At 42.0% G+C, this 17,267-nt stretch overlaps 1 protein-coding gene across 2 annotated transcripts in view; it reads left to right on the top strand.

Annotated features, from left to right (window-relative positions):
• Nucleotides 1-17,267, top strand: part of LOC107385374 (cadherin-22) — a 298,526-nt gene that overhangs the window by 220,608 nt on the left and 60,651 nt on the right. For both annotated transcript variants that reach the window (XM_054751944.2, XM_015959211.3), the window contains one exon: nt 12,287-12,408. In XM_054751944.2, coding sequence (XP_054607919.2) covers nt 12,287-12,408 — 122 coding nt within the window. The remainder of the gene's footprint in view (nt 1-12,286; nt 12,409-17,267) is intronic.

Raw genomic sequence — 17,267 nt, 5'->3', positions numbered from 1 at the left:
TTTTGTCTAAAAAAAAGTCCTTATGTCCATCTTCACTCATGCATTTCAGGCAGAGACTGCAGAAGAAGCTGGCTGCTGAAGGGCTTCTTCTTCAGTGGTGGAGGCTCAGGCAGGCTGTATACAAACTACTGCCAGCTGCTCCCTCTCTGTTGGACTTTGTTACTGCATGTTACTTCCACGTTTCAGATCCGGGGCTTTTCATAAAACATCTGGGGCTTCAGCCCAAGTAGCTGGGCCTAACGCCGCCCCTGAGTGAGCTCACCTTGTCTCATCTCCTCAGTGCTTTCTGGAGACAATGAGGGCCCTGCTGCTGCTGCTACTGTGTCTAAAGGGCCATGTGGTTCATGATGTTAAGCTTTGCTAATACTGATATATATTGATATATTAAATACATATGACATGAAATAAACCAGGTTCTCTCTGTGAATGTAATGTACTCTAAATTTTATAATCCCTGCATTATCAGCCAAATTATAAGGTTGTCCGTTTTCAAGATCAAATATAAAGAAATTTAAAATAGGCTTAAAATATCTAACCAAGTCAATAACAATCCTCTATCACCAGTGTCATCATGCTATACGAAAAACAGTGGCAGCTTCCCATTCCTGAGATTACTACGAATCCATCGATACCAAGTTTGTCCTGGTCCATGACTGGGAAGGAGCTGAAATATCCACACAGAGTGAACCTGTTTTTACTGTGAGGTCCGCAAATTAATTGGCGGCAGCCGCCCGCGATAATAATTCTGATTAATATATATATAAATTAATTAGTGTTATCACTGATAACACTAATTAATTTATATTTGATCTTGATGGTGAAACTAAAGGCGTTTAACACTTTCTTTCTTCTTTCTTTCGGTCTTTATTTTGGTTTATAGCATTAACATAAAATTTTTCTTTTCAAACAAAACAATATTAACAATTTGAATTTAAACCAAAGAAGGAATAGGCAGAAGCAATGCTTATTTTAGCCTACCCTATTTTCCACCTAATATACATAACCAATATACATTTCTTTTATTTTCCCCAATATAAATATCCACAATGAAAATTCATTAATGTCTATACATACTTTTCGTACCCTGTAAATATGTAACACTTTACACCTGCTTTAAACTTTAGTAAAGAAGTACATTTCTTCAAATCATCATCTAACTCATTCCACAATTTCACACCAACAACAGAAACACATCTTGATTTCACATTAGTTCTGGCTTTTACACATTCAAACATAAATACACCTCTGAGATTATAATGATCATCTCTTGGTTTGAAATAAACTTTTATGCAATTTGGGATATTATTATTAACTACTTTATGAAGAATCTCTAAGATTTTTACTTTAATAATGTCTCCTAATTTTAGCGTTTTCGTTTGACTAAATAGATAATGGGTTGGTTTGAGGTATCCCAATTTATTAACTATTTTAATCGCCTTTTTTTGTAATTTAAATACAGTCTCAACACACGTTTTACCTGCATTTCCCCAAACCTCTGCACAGTAAGACAAATAAGGCATAACTAAAGAGCTATAAATCAAAAACAAGGCTTTTTTATTTAGTATATCAATAGTTTTATAAAGTATAGCAATAGATTTAGACACTTGCTGTTTGATATATTCAGTGTGTGGTTTCCAACTGAGTTTACTATCAATAGTCACACCTAGGAATTTAGTTTCATGTACTTGTTCAATTGGGACTCCATTTAAATACAGCTTAGCACCGTCATTGTCCCTTTTCCCTGAAAATATCATAAATTTGGTTTTATTTTCATTTAGTGATAGCTTGTTGTAATCAAACCATTTTTTAACCCTTTGATACATAATGGTCACTACAGTGGACAGGTACTCAAAATTGTTATTTCTTTATTTTTGCTATTAAGCACAGCTGTTGAAGACTTTATTGCATTTGAGCCCCTCCATTTGGACTTCAGTGAGTCAAGCCAACATATTCCATGTTCAGAATGCACGCTGTCCACTGAGATGGACATGTAAAAATTATTTGTAAATTAACAAAATGTTACAAAAAATATTTGTTGAAATTTGTTTCATTCACACCTAAAGATGAATGAAAAAAATTGTTTAAAAAATCTTGGTTGAAGATTTCATAATCCATGCATCAGAGGGTTAATTGAATCCAATTCGTTTTCAACCTCTTGTAATAATTTACTCATATCTTTTCCCATACAAATGAAATTTGTATCATCTGCAAACATAATAAATTTTAACCGAGACGATACAGAAAAGATGTCGTTCAGGTATAGGTTGAATAATTTCGGTCCTAGCACCGAGCCTTGCGGTACACCACATATTACTCTTTCAAGCTGTGAATCTATATCATTAACATTTACATATTGAAATCTACTGCTTAAATAACTTTCAAGCCATTGATTGGTTTTACCATGAAGACCATAGTATTCACATTTCTTGAGCAGGTATATGTGATCAATTGTATCAAATGCCTTACTCAAGTCAATCAAGACAGCCACTACATGAAGTTTTTGATCCACTGCTGTTGCAATCTGCTCTACCAAATCCATAACTGCTAATGAGGTTGAACGATTCTTCCTAAACCCATACTGATGGTCATTTAAAAGATCAAACTTGTTGGTAAATGCTTCAAATCTAATTACAAAAAGTTTCTCAAGTATATTTGAAAACTGTGGCAGTAAAGAGATAGGTCTATAGTTACAAGCTAATAATTTATCACCACTTTAATAAATAGGAATAACTCTGGCTATTTTCATTTTTTCAGGGACTGTGCCACTTGAAAATGATTTATTACAAATATAAGTAAAAGGTTCAATAATGCAATGGATAACCTCCTTCATGAGAGACATATCTATCCCATGAAAATCTAAGGACTTTTTACTTTTGAAACTATGTACCGCTTGGATCACATCACTTTGGCTTACACTGCTCAAAAACATTGTATTATTATTTTTATTTATTTCATGGTTAATGTCAACTTCTGGCAGCTTTTTAGCTAGATTAGGGCCAACATTCACAAAATATTTATTAAACTCATTTGCAATGTTCTTTCCATTTTTATTGTGAATATCTATACCTGCTTCTTTTGTATTTCTTATTAATTTATTTAACACATTCCATGTACCTTTAATATTATTTTTGTGTTGTAGGAAAAGCTGATCATAATATTCCTTTTTTTGCTTCCTTATTATTGTAGTTAATTTGTTTTTATATTCCTTATACCTTTTTTCTTTTTCCTTTGTTGGATTTTTTATAAAATCCAGATACAGTGATTTCTTTTTCTGGCAAGCCCTTTCCAATCCCCTAACAATCCAGGGTGGGGACCTTTTTTTTAAGTTTTGCTTATGATATTTTAGAGGACAATGTCTATCATAAGCTCCCAAAATGAACACTGAACACCTAACATGAATGCAGCTTCTGAGAGCTAGCTAATATCAGCTAAAACTGTGTTCTGCTGCTCACCTTCCTTCTTGAAGAATCTAGTCAATACTTGCTTCTGTTCGATTAACTTTTTCTCCTTCTCCTTCTTTTCTTTTCTGGAAGCCAGATTTCCCTTTCTTGGGAAAAGACATGACTGACTCTCCTGCCTCCAGCTCTGGCTGTCGGCATCTGCGATGTCTCATAGCTGCACATGCGGCAGTGCAGCCCCTGGCCGCTGGTGTGGACTAAACCACTTTGCACATTTTTAAGGGGTGATAGATGCCTCAGAGATTATTCAGTTATTATTTTTAAGGCGAAATTCTGTTTCTTAACCTCTTTATCCAGGTAAAGGGAAGTTTATTAAGACATTAAGTAAGTTGGGGGGAAAAAACAACAACAATAAAACATTTTTATTCAAAGCTGTCTCAGGGCCCCTCCCTGCAGTGGGCCCTGGGTAAACGGTACCCTTCCCCCCCCCAGTCCGACGCCCCTGCATACTCCTTACGCAGTCACACGGATAAGTAGCCTAAAACCTTATTTATGCTTCTCCATCTGTGTCAGTGTGGAGCACAGGCAACGCCATTATCCGTCCTTGCGTAGGGATCCGGCAGGCACGCAAGTATGTATGGAGTCGAGCCCACATTTTTAAACATCCGTCGAACGAAACGGATTACGCAAGCTTGTGATTGGTCAGGACGCCGCTGTTGTTTACTGCGCCGCCATTGCAAAGAGAGCCGAGGATAACTAGCGGCAGACACAGAGAAGCTTGAAGAATATCTTGCGAAAAAACTCTAAAAATATGAACGTTTAATTCTCCCGTGACTGGAGGAGGGAAAAGATGTGCAGCAAGCGTTTTATTTGTGGACGGAAATGACAGGAAACGTGGGTTTAGAGGTGGGGAGCGCATGAAGCGGTGGGAGAATGAGAGACCAATATGTCCGTGTTAAAAGTCTCTTATATACACAAAAAACACAATATAAACACACGATCTTGGACCGATACATGACGGGATACCACAGAACAGCGCTACGCCCTCTGTGGTCCTGCCGGGCAATTGCTTTGCAACACTCTCCAGGAGACGGAGAAGTAAAGCCTGGTTTATGCTTCTCCGTCAGCTCCGCAAGGGACAGACACGCATGGATTGACGGAAGCGTTTTGCTCTTTTACTTTTTTCAGAGTTTTTTCAGGAAGTTGAAGTCAGAGAGTAATGTCTTTGCAGTCAAAGCAAGTGCTAAACCAGATTGAGGGTGCTAACGGAGACTTCAAAATCACAGGCTGATGATGACCTGGCTTTGTTGCTACTGGATTTGTAAGTGATAAAATTTTTGTCCAACAGTGTGGATTTTTTTAACTTTGTGACTTGTTTAGAATTAGTTGGCTCATGTTAGCGTTAGCTCATTGTTAGCGGTAGCTAAAGCAGACTGCTGTGGGGTTGTTTATGAAAGATGTAATTCAATATTAAACTAGTAGGAGGGAAAAGCAGGACATGTATTAGTTGATGCTTTAAGAGATAAAAAAACAAAATACAAATGTAAGAGCAAAAAAGATCATGTGTTTAGTTCAACTGATGATTCACTTCATATTAGCTCCATTTCTCCTTGAATCTTAATTCTCATTCTAATCTAGTGATATTGTCTGATGACGTTTTCCTTTTGCTCACAAAATTATGTGCAGTTAGAGAGTAAAGTCTGAGACCCGAGCATGGGTATGTTTGTGTTTGTGTGTGTTTATGTGTGTGTGTGAGTTTGAGAGAAGAGAGAGAGAACATTACGTGGGAGTTTAATGAGTTGATTCAGTTGCTTGCGGTGCTGGTGTGGAAATCCTGGTTAATTAGAGAACACAGCCCAGAAATAAATCAGCAGCAACAGTCACTCAGTTAACACATCTGAATGGCGTCCCATTAGAAATATAACATGCAAATACTTATAAACTACTCTAATCCACATAAATCATTGCAGTTTAGGGCATTTCATTGAATGATCTTAAAATTTTTGGAGTTATGTTCGAGGGTTAGGCACAATAGATGCTAATGTTTCTTTTTTAAAAGTAATACAAACAGTAATTTACAAATTATTATAACCCAGTAATTATTTCGAGCAAATGCATTCCTCTGACTCAGAACTCGCTCCCGTATTAAAATGAAAAGCAGCAATCATCAGGAGTAACAAATTCCAAGAGACATAATCAAATTTAACAATCTGAGAATTCACCAACTCATCACACGCTCAAATCTCAATCAGATGAACTAAAATAAATAAATAAATACAATTACAGAAAAGTTATTTAGTGAAATAGGTTCATTCATGTGTGGACAAATGGTACTGCTCTAAATCTGTCTTCAAATAGAAAAATTATTATTGGCGTGTTCTACATCTGTGAAGCACAGACCAGCTGTCGAGAAACTTACAGCAGGAGTGTCTCTTAGGCATTGCATTATGCTGACATTACTTCAAGGAAGACCGATAGAGGATGAGAGAGAGAGTGTGTGGATCTTCTCGTGCATGCCTGTATGAGTGTGTAGGTGGGTGTCAGAGGTGTTTTAAAGCTTGTGACCAAATGGGTTTTCTACTTTGCTATAGGAAATGGTTTGGTGTAAAGTGCCACTTTTGTCAGTAGTGCAAAATGGAAATATAAATGTACTCAACTGTGTCTGTCTGGTCTCTTCACTGAGCCAGAGGCCTAGCAAAGCATTAGAATTGGTTGTGATGTATGCATTAACAATCACTGACTTTTGTTTAGTTTAGAAAACTTGTTTAATGGTTGCAGTAGGCTGGAGTTCTTCCTAGCTCCCCATCATGTCAGGGGCTGGGTACAGCCCACCACAGGGCAAATGTCGTGTGTATCTTATAAATAATATTTTAAACTGTTGCAGAGGCATGGATGATGTGAAGAAGCTAAGCCCAACTGCGTGTCATCTCCTGTGCAAAACATACGTTTTGCATACATATGTGCTGTCATGCGGGTCTCCAAAGTCTCTATAAACACTCCAAATGCAAAATCTGTTTTCTGTCTGTTTGGTTTTAGGAATTTTGTCCCTAAAACAAGCCATTTGAAAAATTCTCCCTTTGTGATGTCACAATATATTAGAATAGAACAATTTCTCATGTGAAGGAGAAAGCTGTTGCTGGAGGAAGAGCGGCTCTACTCTGAGCTTTTTTTTTTTTTAAACCGTGTCCTGTCTGGTTGTGAAGCAAACAGAATTGATGTCTGAATGCTGGTAACAAGCCTTACAGATTTACTCTCATCAAAAGCATCAAAGGTTCTGCTTTTAATGTCACACCTGATACTTAAAACTTTATTGTTATTGTATTTTTTTATGCTTGTAATTCCGACCAGACACGGGGACAGAGGTGAAAGAGAAATGAAGAGACAAAAGGAGGGGGGGGGGGGGGGGGTCTACATAAATAAACAATCAATGATGAACAAGAGTCTGCTTCTAGACCTGCAGAAGGAGAAAAAAAAAGAAAAGAAAAGGGACACACAACAATACAACAGGAGCAAACTATCACTGTGTCAACCTGATGAGGAAATATAAAACCAACATTGTTTTACTGAACAATCACACGATAATAAATCACAGTGTATTAAGTGCCAACCACAGCCTTAAGACATGTGTTGAACGTGTGTGAGGGGCCACAGATCTGCCCCCCCCAAAATGTGTAGCAGATGGAAGAAGCTCTAAAGCCGGGCGTACACTGTGTGACTTTTTCACTTTTTTGAGCCGATTTTCCACTCGTGCGAGAATCCACAAGATCGGGGCGAGTTTTGCGCCGAGCGTCGTGTAGTGTACAGGGGGTTACGAGAGGCGATTAACACCACGTGACCAGCTACCGATCAGCAATCGTGAGCTCGCATGGACTTCTGGCGTGTTTAATATTTTGCTCGTCCCTCGTGAGGGTATCGCACTGTTGAAGTGGCGCTGCGAGAAGCTGCGACCCAAAAAGTATCAGAACCGCTCACGGCGCATGCACAATCCTGCATCAACACTGCTCGCCCGCTATTTCCCTAATAACACACGTTGTTCGTTTTTGTTTCTACACATTTTTTTTTACTCACAAAGATTGTCAAGAAAGCGTGTTCGTCGTGTTCATGTCAAATTAAACTGATCACAAAACACAGATTTACTTTCTTTATTTCTGTAACGGGGTGACTCGAGCTGGGCGAGAGTTTGGATGTGGCATGGCTTTTAACCCAAGCGCGGAGTGACTGACGCCGGGTTGAATGGACACGCTGTTTAATCTGGGAGCCGGGTGCGCAGCTGTATGGTGACACAGCTGAACACGGCGACTCCTGGTCTGAAGCTGATCTGTACGAACAGGCAGGATTCTGAGATCTGGCTGGTCTGATCTGAACAGGCTTCGTGATCTGAGCTGATCTGGTTTGGACTCTAGGTTAAGTTCGGTTAGAACGATGACTGAGTGAGCCGGCGTTGTGCGGCACTTCCTTATATAGATTTGGCGGGTGACGTGAAACGGAAGCCTGGCGCTAGGGATGTTGGGTAATGGAGTCTGAGCGGCTCTGCGGTGCCTCCCTAGAGGAGGTTGACGGCTGAGAGGGAGGTTGTGTGACAATTTCATTTTCCTCATCCAACCCCCATTAATCCCTGTGTGTCCTCCTGCAGCACTCCCGAAGGACAACAGGCAAAACGAGACAAAAAAGTCTAACGTGTTGTGTAAAAACTGCTATTTTTAGCACATTTTTAGGTCCGACGTGTTGCTACCAGGCGTACAGTGTGAGCAGTCAGATCGCATCCGAGAACTGGGTCGTGCAGTGTGAGCACATGACTCGTGAGATCTGCCCCGTGAGGAAGTCGTGCAGTTTGAGCTGAAGCTGAGTGCTACGAGTGAAAAAGTCACACAGTGCACGCCCGGCTTAAGTCTCAGAGATCCAGGAGCTGCCCCAGAGCGCAGGGACCCCAGGGAGACTGCGACCAGAAAAGCCACTGTCCCCCTCAAGAGGTGCAGAGTATCGCCCCGGGGGGCCACAACCAGCAGCCGGCAGAGTCCCGGGGGATATCAGCGGCAAGCCCACAGGCCCACCCGCAGCCTCCCACCCCCAAGCCGGCCGAGCCCAGCACCCAGGGGCGACCAGCCCCGCCGGGCACCCAACAGAGCCCAGGGACTCAGATCCCACCAGGCAGCCACCGGGATTAATCAGGCAGACCCCAAAAACTTAAACCCCCTGACCCGGGAGCCAAGAACACTCAAGGTGCCTTTATAGGACACACAGGCCGGCATATTGGCATAATATTACCACAATGGAATGCCTATAAACGCGCCATGCTGGCATGGCATTGCGCGAATATTGAGGCATTCATTCCACCTCGCTTGGTAGTAATATTGCCGCATTAGCCCCTCGCCTCTGACGGCTAAACGCGTGTCAGCCCCGCTAATCTCTTTGGAGCGACTGTGGGAGCCCCCCCCCCCCACACACACACACACACACACACACACACACACACAAGAGGGTGGTCACGTTAGTCACATGTACTGTGCACCGGGTGCCGGCCGGAAGGAAAGCCGGACAGACGGACACGTAGACCATGTAGCTTTTGGCTATGCGAGCGGACAAACAGATTAGTCACCTTTTTATGGGGATGGTGAGAGACAGTCAGCTGTTGGACAGAGTGGTGAAAACACTGGCTGAGTGGGGTGTCAAGCGGGACAAAAAGCAGGTCACATAAAAGCTAAAGGTCCTGAAAAAGAAATTTCATCAGTCTGACGTGTCTTCTGTCTGACGCTGAATGCGCGACCCTGTACGTCACATGCGGGGGGGGCCTCCCAGCGACCTCCCTATATCCCTTCTTGGTTAGAGAGGTGCCTGATGGCAGTATATTCTAGCTTCAGCTTTGCTACTACAAATGCCAAAACCCTCTCCAGGGTGCCGCGGCAAATCCTGTTTTGAAAACGCTATGGTCCTATAAAAACAGCTTCAGGCAGACTAAGGCACCACACTCCACACCTAGTGTGGCAGGGGGAGGGGAGGCAAAGATGTATAGCAGCAAAAGAAGTCCCAGGAGAGGGGAAGAGTCAAAGACCCCACCTGACATATACAGCCATACACAACCACAGCCACACACTCACTCCCTCATGCTCACACATACACATACAATCTAAGATGTCCAAAAATGCCCTCCAGACACCCACTCATGCTTCCCATACACACTCTATTCACTCTGGTCCCGGTACTGCAGCACAAGGGTACAGCCAGCACCGGTTCCCAGAGTTCGACCCTTTCTGCTGGGGTGCTGATGAGCAACATCCCCCCCCCCCCCCCCCGCACACACACACACACACACACCCCCACCCCACCCAACGCTGAGCAAAGCAACCCACCACCCCAGACCCCAGCCAGATGGCCAGATCCCCCTCCTAGCCTCCAGCCCATGAAAGCCAAATGACAACAGAGGTGTGCTAAGACCCCTAGTCTCCCTCCGCCTGCTCCAATACTGTATTAGTGCGTGTTGAGGAGGTGTATTCTTGGCTGTGGTGAGCGGGCAGTGCAGGCATCATCTGGCTGATGCCAGCTGATGCCACCACACCACCCCTCTTCCCCCGACAGCGGGGGCAGTCTAAGTGCAGTTTAAATTAGAAGTGTGCACCGGCACTTGGGATGAGGCTGAAAGATCCCCTTGCCAAATGTCGTTGAATGTGTTCACTCCCAATGCCCTAAGCGTGTGTTTGCATGGAATGTAATTGGTGGAAGTGTTTAATGTGCTAATAAAATTGAGGGGCAGGCTGCCACTGGAATGTGGAAATGGGGTCCAGACCCACACCCCCGACTTGTCCACCCCCCAAGGTCCTATGTGCATGTTTGTGTGATGATGTGAATGAGCAGGAGGAGAAAAATCTGTGGAGATGGGGAAGAATGGCTGGTTGGTCTAAGCCCTTCAGGGAGCCAGCTCCCCTACTGGCCCCAATAGGCACCTCTGTTGCCAAAATGCCACCCAGGGCATGGAGACCCCAGCCCATCTCGCCAGGGCCCAAAGTAGCAGCATCACAGAGCTCCACGGTGTCTGAGGGAACCAACGCAGCCCCACCCCAGCAGATTATCTTATCCCATCCTTGCATTTGCACAGCTTCCAAAATATATAAGACATAGGACATCCAGGTAAGGTTGGGTCCTCCCCTCCTGGACATCCCCCTCCCCTGTGATGAGACGGCAGAGGAGCCAAGGTCTCCCTGATGCCTCTGAGCCCGGATCAGGCATTGCCGCATGTTCCCGCCTTCTTCCTGGCAGCATACGTGTCACGACCCTAGCCCCCAGGCCCCCGCCTAGACCTACACAGGGGCAATGCAGCCGCTAGGCAGAAACCCATGGCCACCACCAAGACCCCCAAGGGGCCCCACCTACAACCGCCAGTAGTCCACCCCCTAATTCAACCCAAGCACCCCCGGGGGGTGGGGGCATCAGCCCCCGGCCCCAGACACCCCCAGTGAACTCACCCTCAGGGAATGTCCGGATACTCCAAACTCAGGCCCTCCAACCCATCACCCACATCATACCGCAGGACAATATCAATGACCCCCCCCCCCCCACACACACACACACACACACACACACACCCCACCCCATCATCGCTATGTGACGGAACCGATCAAAGGAGCCCAAAGAGACTAACTTGAAGTGGAAGCAGAGGCTGTATCAAGTGTAATATGATCTACCAAAATATTTCTATACTGGTTAATGCAAAGAGTATCTCTATTTTTCCAATTCATGAGGATAGTTTTCTTAGCAATGCATATGGCAGTCAGAACCACGTGAACCAAATATGTTTCAGTCGGGACATCGTCCAGGTTTCCCAGCAAACAAAGAGAGGGGGAAGTTGGGATATGACATTTCAGACACTTACCACCATACAAACCACTAAACTTTGTGTGGTTTCTGCAGAGGGGAACACAGTGTGCTGTTCAATAGGAAGTTGCTCAAGTTTCTGGTTCAAGAACTATAGAAAGCCATTTGAAAGCACTAGCTACATGTTAAGCACTCTTTAGAGTTGTTTTTGTTGAAGGAGAAATTGAGCTAATATAAAGTGAAATAATTAATTTTACTAAATGCTTCATCTAATTTGCTGCTACAGATGTATTTTCTATTCTGATATATTAGGAAACATGTCTGTACAAAACTAGCATTAAAAAGCACATTTTTAAACCTTTTCCAGTATTTTGAAAAGAAAGTTTCTTTCTTTTGATCATGATATTTTACAGTGCACCACTTTCAGACAACCCACCAGCTGGGTGTTTCTATCAACAGTAAAAAAGCTACCTTTAGAGCTACTTGTATGCTGGTAACACGTTCCATTTGGTAACATTCTGGATTAGAATAATTTTGCACAATTCAAAACATTCTCTGCTACTATCTGTCAGCCATGCTGAATGTAAGAAGCCTCTTAATTACACCTGCCTTCACATTCATGTTCCTTGTCTATATGTTATTTTTACGAAGAAAACCTCAAGTCAGCAGCTGCAGACTTTTGTCAGTGTTGTGCAGTGTGTAAATAACACTGTGTATGGGGTGCATTTTTGCAGAACTTCCAGCTTAATGCAGCTAGTTATGATGAATAAAATGCATTCACGCAAGGAAAATATGCATAGAGTTGCAGTTTTATGTTCAAAGTGCAAGTGAAACGTGACCCGTTGACACTTTCATTGGAGTAAGTAAATCAGTATTGTTAAATCACTGGAAAAATGTGTGCGAAACTCTTCTTATTTCATTTAAGAACCACTGTAACCAATCAGAATCTCATTCATTTAGCTTGCAGGCACCTCTCCTGCTGAGTGACTGTGACACTGTTAGAAGAAAAGAACATTATTCAGAGAAACACAGAAGTTTCTGCCATGAAGTTTATTATAATGTTTACGTTTGCTCTTGTTTAGATAACCACTCGATGGCTACCTACTCAGAAGTGAGCATTCGGATCCTGGATGTAAATGACAATCCTCCTGAACTGGCTAAACCGTATGAAGCCTCCATATGTGAAGATTCCAAACCTGGGCAGGTATGTTATTCTTCAATCAAAATTAGGGTAAGATTCCATTTAAAATATGCAAATGTTCCTTTACAAGTTTGGTCACCAAGTGACCATTTTACCAAAAGTAACTGGTAATCTGATTTATTTTTCCTTTTCTTTCAAATTCGAAGGCCAAACGGATTTTACGACTGCATGCAATCAAAACAACAATATATTTTCCTTTATCTCATGATATTGCAGGTGTTTTGTGCAGAAGTCGCCTCAGGTCTGAATGTGCTCATGTACAAAACTCTAAGCTCTTTATTCAAATAAAATCTGCTGCAAATATTATAAATGGAAAACAAAATGCTTTTGAAAGAAATTATTCTATGTAGTGTGTTGGGGAAAAAAACTAAATGTCACGATCTTCATTCTATGGAACTCAAAATTATTCAAAATTCAATAAATAAATTATGAAAATAAATATCTACATGAAGAAATTCTAGACAATCATGTAATCTGACAATGAAATGATGAAATAACAGAATGTTATGTAAAATCTAAGCTCAATATTATGACATATTTTTCAGTCTTTTAAAATTTCTTTTTTAATATAAAGTTTTTTTTTCAAAAGTCATTTTTTCATAATAATCCAAATTAATATTGAGCCACTTTTATTTAATTCACTCAGTTTTTATTACATAATGTCTTTTTAACAAAGACAGCTTTTATTTCATAATAGTGTTTTTTCCCAACTAAACTACTACTGTACTCGTGTAAACAGCTTCACTCTTCACCTCTAAGCTTAATAAAAACGCTCTGTTGTCCCTTAAACAAATGACATGTTTAATTCCACACACACACACACACACCCACACACACACACACACACACACACACACACACACACACACACACACACACACACACACACACACACAGGAATAACTACGGGGACCCGCGATACAAGCTCGTTCTGGCTGATTTCTGCCTAAAATGTAATTTAAAAAACAAATACACACACGAAAAATGTCTATACAGAACCACTTTAAGCCTTTTACTTTTCTACCGCTAGTTTTTAAACAAACTTACGTTTAAAACGTTGTAGCTCTCCCCATTTTCTCTTCCTGTTGAAAGTCCACAGCCGGCGGGCAAAGCATGCCGGGATAGCCTTGTCCTATTACAGAGAAATCCAAGAAAACCAAACGATGTGGAAGGATTAACCACTGGTGTTGCAGGTCACACCCACTGGCTTGACTGACAGACTGAGACATTCTGCTGTACAGTCTCATTATGAAATAAATCAGCCATGGGAAAAAGCTGTCTTTGTTAAAAAGACGGTATGTAATAAAAACTGAATGAATTAAATAAAAAAGGCTCAATATTAATTTGGATTATTATGAAAAAATGATTTTTGAAAAAAAACTATATTAATAAAGACATTTATTTATATTAATAAAGACGGTGTCGGTACAAGATCTGCTCGGGTGCAAAATTGGCTCGGGGTCCGTCGACTGCCGATGACGTCTAAGTAGTTGATTGGCTGAACATGAACCTTACGGAATTACGTAATCACATTACGTTGTTATCATGTTACGTTAGTCCAGGCAAATCTTTCTGTTGGAAAGATGGCCAACTTTTACAAAGAAATCCATCATTACCTCTTTGAAAATACACTTTTAGCATAGAGCTGCATGTATATTAGGGCTGAACGATTAACTGCATGTGCAACTAAATTGCGATGTGACAAAAGGAGATTTTCTAATCTCAAAGGCTGCAATTTGGCAGCGAGTGGTTAGCGCAATGCTAATATACATGGAAAACCCATAGTAATGCTAATGCTAATATCGCCGATTACATTATTACAAATTATGAATTAGAAACGTGCCAAATGATTACATTTGGAGTCTAATAGAAAGTAAAAATACCATCAATCAAATAAGTACAGACAGGTATTTTAGTAAAGCCAGAAAACTTTTAACTCCAGAGTTTTGGCTAGCAGCTATGAGCGTAACTGAACTACTCATGGACAAGACGTCAAAAACTCTAAACACAAAATACTTCAGTAAATGGGACACACTTCTTTCCTGCAAATACAATTTCACAGGTGTTGCTAATACAAATGATCCTTCAAGGGATGTGCTCAGAGAGGAGTTCAACATTATGAATAAAATATTGTGTTTTATTTTACAAATACCATTATAAACACAAACTTACGTCTTAAGAAACATTATTTTAATAATGAAACTGCTAAATTCTTTCCAACAGTATAGATGTGTAGTGTATTTTGTCCGAGTGGGTTTGCCGTACTTTGATGTCATCGGCAGTCGAAGGACCCCAAGCCGATTTTGCACCCGAGCAGATCCTGTACCGACAACGGCTCTTGGAGGGTGCAGATGCTTTTTTTCCTCCTCTCCTCCATATCTTATCCTCAAGGCCCTTTGACTGTCTCTGTGTGCTGGGTGCACGGCTGCTTCTGCATTTTTTCTGAAAACTGGAAACTGAAATCACTAAAATGGACCTCGTCAGTTAGTCACTCAACTCGATTGATACAATTTTTTCAACGATGAGAACGGGAGAAGGGGCTCTCGGATGCCCCTCTGGGACGGACCCAGTTGGACACATCATGGACTCCTGGAAACAGTGGAACTTGATTTGTTTATCTCCGCTGTCTGTGGAGGACTCTGAAGATGTGTGGATATTCGTGGTGTTGGTGTCAGGTTTCCGGCTCATTGGCCTTGGAGGCTTCCTGGCTTATCGGAAAATTAACGAGCTGTCGAGGAATATTGGCCTGATCCTGGAGCTCAGACATGGTTTGCACCGCACTGTGAATTCACAGATTCACATAATTGTCGAGATGAATCATAAGCTTGAAACTTTGGACGAGATTCATTCATTGGCACAAAAGATATGCCATCTAGAGTGGACGAATCAGCACGGATTGGGATAGATTAATGTCCATTATTGGGATTTTGAGAGGTTGAGGACCAAGGAACTTTAAGACAGAGGAAAGTATCTCTGGCCCCAAAACTATTTCTAATCAGAATCTGGTGCCCTTGAGCCTGCAAGGCTCCAACGAAAACTCCCCCCTCAGAAGATATGTGTAATGTGCCATTGCTATAGCAACTCAAGTGTGTCTCCTATCCCAGCCTGGGCAGGACTGCGGGAAGGCCGCAGAATCGTTCCAGGGTCACTGCAACCCTCCAACCCTCAATGCTTCTCCCCCTGTTCAGACTGAGGTGACATGTGCTGCTTGTAGTGGCTGCAGGAACTGAAGTGTGGATAGTCCCAAACCCACCACCCCACCTAGTGGACACTTATGTTGTGTGATGTCTGAAGTCTGTTGAGCATGTGGCGCTCAGCCAACTGTCTCCACAGGTGGGTGGGAGGTCACGGGAAAAGGCAGAGCACATTGAGTTCCTGCATTTTGATGGCCTCGCTAGGCAGAGACCACAATCTGAAGGTGGGGGGGTAGGTCGGGTTTTCACAGCATCTGTCTGTATTCCTTCCGTCGTGGAGGTTGTTGCACGCAACTCCAAGGCTGCTATGGCATCAGATTGGATAACAAGACTTTGTTTGGGTCAGGCAGAGATAATTTTCCTCTCTGCCTTAAAGTCTGTATTGATCATTCAAGTCCTCCAGTGAAGCCAATTCAGGAATTAAACATCTCCACACCATCCAGTGACCCTCTCCGAGATGACATCCATTTTGCGCACTAATACCGGCAACGCAGCAAGGCCATTGTCCAGCTTACGGTTCACCTCGAGTAACGTCCCAGTCAGTGAGGCATCCGCCCGGGCAGTGCTTGCCATTGGTGCGGGTCGCACTCCAATCGCTCCCGACTTCCCAAATTTCCAGAAAACCAGATATCCTCCCACACCAAACAGAAGAAATCCAGTGATCATAAGGCCAAATATCCACATATCTTTGACGTCCTCAATGGACAGCTGAGAGAGACAAACGATCCTCCAGACCTTCCAGGAATTGAGCGCATATCCCGCTGCATGTGCTCTTGAGGGCACGTGGGAGCCCCCTCCTCCGTTCTCATCGTGGAAAAGATCTTATCAATCGCGTTGAATGACCAATTAATTAAATCCATTTCTAAAAAATAGGGATTTCCAGAGGAAATGCAGAGAAGCGCTCTGTAGGCAGACGGGACAAAGAGCCTTGGGAAAAAAGATAAGGGAGCAAAAAGGGAAGCGTCTGTACTCTGCGAGTGCCAGAAGTGGGTTGAATATCTACCAGCACCTAATGACACAGCGAAAACAACAGCTATTCTGTTGATGAATCACATCTTCGCGCGGTTCGGTCTTCCCACTCGGATTGACTCGGACAGCGGTCCTTTCTTCATTCTTCTCGTGAGCTGGAAAGAAGCAGTTAAGAAGCAAATGCATGAGACCTTGAGGCAATATTTCATGCAGACTAGCTCTTTGTGAGAGGAGAGGGGGAAGATGACTTTTGGTGGAAAACAGTAATTTCATTCTGTTACAAAAGTATCTTTGAATTTGAATTGAATTTGAAAAATATGTCATAATATTGAGCTTAGATTTTACATAAAATTCTGTTTTTTCATCATTTCATTGTCAGATTACATGGTTGTCTAGTATTTCTTCATGTAGATATTTATTTTATAATGTCTTATTTATTTATTGAATTTTTTATACTTTTGAATTGCATACATTTCAGCTTCCATATTTTCCATTTAGAGGTTTTTCATCAGGGTGCATGTCATTTATCCAATCCAGGTGTCTAGATTTCACTGTTTATGGGAGAATAACAGTTTAATATTTATTTACCATTTAACGAAATATGTAGTGATTACTGTTAATGTGATTAGATTGGAAAAATTGCATTGTATCTTAAATCTTGATGGTCATAAGGCAGCGGATAATCATCTAAGGCAGTAA

This window comes from Nothobranchius furzeri, chromosome 3, assembly GCF_043380555.1.
Source record: "Nothobranchius furzeri strain GRZ-AD chromosome 3, NfurGRZ-RIMD1, whole genome shotgun sequence".
Classification (NCBI taxonomy): Eukaryota; Metazoa; Chordata; class Actinopteri; order Cyprinodontiformes; family Nothobranchiidae; genus Nothobranchius; species Nothobranchius furzeri.
Note: the sequence above shows the minus strand (reverse complement) of the source record. Positions and strands in the feature narration are given on the sequence as shown.